At 45.9% G+C, this 3754-nt stretch overlaps 1 protein-coding gene across 2 annotated transcripts in view; it reads right to left on the bottom strand.

Moving 5' to 3' along the window:
* Positions 1 to 763: 763 nt before the first annotated feature.
* LOC135917298 (phospholipid scramblase 2-like) overlaps positions 764 to 3754 on the bottom strand; it is an 11831-nt gene continuing 8840 nt past the window's right edge. For both annotated transcript variants that reach the window (XM_070524952.1, XM_065450854.2), the window contains 2 exons: positions 3573 to 3754; positions 764 to 1127 (listed from right to left, as the gene is read on the bottom strand). The exon at positions 3573 to 3754 is cut by the window's right edge and continues 145 nt beyond it. In XM_070524952.1, the coding sequence (XP_070381053.1) occupies positions 1056 to 1127; positions 3573 to 3754 (254 nt within the window). In that variant the 3' untranslated portion in view covers positions 764 to 1055. The remainder of the gene's footprint in view (positions 1128 to 3572) is intronic.

The following is a 3754-nucleotide window of genomic DNA, read 5'->3' as shown; positions in this document are numbered from 1 at the left end:
GTTAAATGTAGTGCCACCACTCCTGCGGTGACGACGACGAGGGAGAAGCGATCCCTGTGCGGTGGAAGAACGTGCTCGTGGGTACGAGCCTTGTTTTGAGGCAACAAACACAACAACAACAACAACAACAACAACAACAACAACAACAACAACAACAACAACAACAACAACAACAACAACAACATCGTGCTCGAGCGAGGGAACTTCGCTGTTAGTGTCGCTCGCGGGCTGACAGACGGAAAGGTTTAGCGACACCTGCCAGCGAGTGCGCTTGCGAGTGTACTCGATGAAAGAAATGCTTCAAGTATAAGTAACTGAATGCTCACAGCAGAGTAGGCACTAACCACAAGAGAACTTTTTCGTGATTTGTATTGATGTGAGCGGCTTTGTGGCATCAGTGAAGCCACAAAGAAAAGAAAGCTTGAAACGTTCATTTTTCGGCGGATTCCGCCAGTTCGACCCCGTGGATCTTGGATATGTTCCTTTCTTGCATCGGCTCAAAACAAATAGACGTACGTGTTAACGGGATTGCATAATTTCTTCGTAATAAAGTAATCACCGTTTCTAAAACTCGGAACGCCAAGAATCATATCAATTGACCCCTATGACTTCACAGAATCGTTATTGTCATCAGTCCAGAATGACACTTCGTTTGGACGTCTAGCGTCATGGCACCGATGTGACACTCAGCGAAGCGAAGTACACTTTCTGGAAGTGTCACTAAGCTTGCTCGTCCGACTCGGGTGTTAGTCGATTCCTCAAGCGTCAGGAGTACGCGCTCCTGCAATAGACGTGGTGGCTCATTGTTGCTCAGCCGCCACATCAGGGTGCGAATTCGTGAAATAACTGATACGCTAATGGACACGAGTACAAATTTTAAAGAAATAGCAGCTCGAAGGCGCGTTCCCACTTCGGATATTCGACAGGGTTGTCGCATATCGACAACTCATCGCCGTCGGTGTCGATGACGGAGGCATGCTCGCTCAGGAAGAAGCCCCGTACAACGGTCGGTGTGGGCGAGGTGAAGTCGTCTGCATTAGGCCAGCCGAAGGAGCTTAGTTTATTACGTTCCCGGGAAGATCCGGCACACCAGGTCCGCCGGAGCCGTTCTCGAAGAAGATGAAGTCCTGCGCACGATCGCAATTTCAAGAACTCCCTTGTTATCATTATTATTTTTAGGCACCTAATTAAACCGTCCGATTCTTGGCCAATCCCCCACTGTGGGTATGTGCCATGGCCACTAAGGACAACAACAACAACAACAACAACAACAGACACGCGAGCTTGTCAGCTGCAAAGTAGGGAAGTGTTTGCGTGCGAATAGACAGCAATCGTAGAAAATTTGTCTTGAAATGTTCGGTGCAAGAAAAAGACGGAAGTGAAAGGAAAAAAAAATCGCGATTCACCAGACCAGCAAAAAGTTACAGAGGAAACCTGACGGGGATTTCTCAGAAGGGACCAACGCCTTTCCGAGTAGGCGGCCTCCTGACTAACTCAAGTGGTAGAGCTGCTACTTAGAAAATGCGTTGGTCCCGGGATCGATCACCGAACGAGTACGGGTTTTTCTTCAATTCCGAAGCTTTCTGAGAAACTGGTAGTGGATTTTCTGTGTAGATTAATTTCTGCTAAAGGCGGGCGGATGGAAACATTTCCTTTCAAGAACCTTCGTCTAACTTGCGGGCTTCGGCGGAACTGACTGAACTGAATTGCCATTTCAAAAGATGGACTTATGACGCGAGACAAACAGCACAACACACTCAAAGAACGCAATTTTTTAAAGGCAGTGCGACGTTTCCGCTCAATTGTGCAAGTGAACAAGCCAGTGCTCAAACGCTATGCCTCAGTAACATATCACAAACACTGCCTAGATATGACATCTCAAAACCATACATAAATACTAGCGCACACATTACACATTCGTTGTTTCCCCCCTTCCTATTTTGTAACCCTTTACTGCACCTTGTTGCATTTACGCAACATTCTGATGAACGGCGTTAAAAACCGAAGCAAAGTCAGTTTGGAGCTGCCTGCATACGCTGTTGCATATCCGCAACATTGGTCTGTAAAACGTGCCACCTTGTGCTGCAATCTGTGCTAATCCTTCGCATCTTCTACCAAAACAAACGTGGCGGAGGCTACACGCGCCCGCGAGCAGTGATATAGGTAAGTTTTACAAATTGTAAATGTATTTCTCCATAAGACAAAGCGCAAAAAAAATTCTTACGCTATGCTCCACATCTTTCTGACTCTGTAGGTACAAAAAAAACATTGTCATTTCGGAATAGTTTGTTCCTGGCGACAGAACATTGCTATGTTGCACAAATGCAACAATGTGTACATAGTTTATTTTCTTCGGAAAAGTGAAATGGCTCCGAAACGCTGGTATGGCCAAGCAATTCCTCCTGATAGTGAAGGCAGTGACTATTCAATTAGTCACGACAGCCAGGAGTGTAAGTCCGTTTTGATTCAATATGTGGACAAGATGTTCTCTGGCCGAATTTCTTTTTTTCTTTTCAAAAATACGCTGTGCCTCCGCACGTTGCCGTGTCACGTCGTCACGGGCACAGCTTTACGTCTGTGCTTCGATGTTCTACATATTGACAATAACCCGACAATACTGCATTGTTTCTTGGCTGCACGGGAATCTGCGTGACGTACTGCATGAAGTGTGGGCACCACCTGTGCTGCACAAGCATGTACAAGTGCTTGTTTTTGTTCCACACTAAATCATAGGTGCACCAATGATTGTCTCGTGCAAATAAGCATCTGAGTATGAATCGCACTAAATCTATCTTTGACTTTCAACTTCTTCTTTATTTGCACATTGTTGCAAATATGCAACATACCCTTTTTCTGCAAATTGAAATCACAGACATTCGCTAAAGTAAGCTTCGATGGGATTACAAGTACTGTTATGCTTCCCTACAACTCCATGAATAATATTTTGAGGAAGCAAAAAATTGTGCAGTAAAGGGTTAATTATTATTTAGCGAGGGCATTCATATCTTCGGGAATGCACGTGTAAAGGTGCCTGAAAACAACACTTTAAATCTGGCTTCTCCACAAGAAGTATCTTTTTGTGGAGAAGCCCACACAAACCGACCTGCCAGGAGTACGTGTGTGTGCTTGTTATCGGGCTAAATGAAACATTGGACCGGAACGGACAGGGTAATTAAAACATCGGACGGACTGATGGACGTATGAGACAGACAGACAGACAGACGGAACAAGACAGGGTAACAGAAACATCGGATGGATGAGCGTATATGAGACAGCCAAACAGCCGCGGACGGGCTGACGTAAATGGGGCTAACTGTGGCCATTCTATAGTAAAGCTGCAATAGCTGCAATAGGGGGCGAGTTGTTTATACATTTTCTTGGAAGAACTCGCTGTTATCCACACGGAAAGAACTGGGTGAAGCACAGTAATATCACTATAGTAGACATCTCGACAATCGTGCCAAGGAACAGGAAATGCAAAAACGTTGCTGCCACGAGCGGAATCTCTCATAGCACGTGCTTTGCTTTGATGCGTTAATCATAACCAGTCAATCAATAAAACAATTACTCACGATCAAGAAGAGAGCGGCCAACAGCGTGGCCTTAATCTTGACGTCCAGGTCTATGGGAAACGTCACCGTGAAGTTGTCGATGTCTGTGAACGCCTCACGGATCATGCCGCTCCAGTTCTTGGACATGGTGCCGATCTTGGTGCGGCCGTCCCTGGTGAGGATGTCGAAGACGACGTCTTCGC

This window comes from Dermacentor albipictus, chromosome 9 (genome assembly GCF_038994185.2).
Source record: "Dermacentor albipictus isolate Rhodes 1998 colony chromosome 9, USDA_Dalb.pri_finalv2, whole genome shotgun sequence".
Classification (NCBI taxonomy): domain Eukaryota; kingdom Metazoa; phylum Arthropoda; class Arachnida; order Ixodida; family Ixodidae; genus Dermacentor; species Dermacentor albipictus.
The sequence above is the reverse complement of the archived record's forward strand: the minus strand, read 5'-3'. Positions and strand labels throughout refer to the sequence as shown.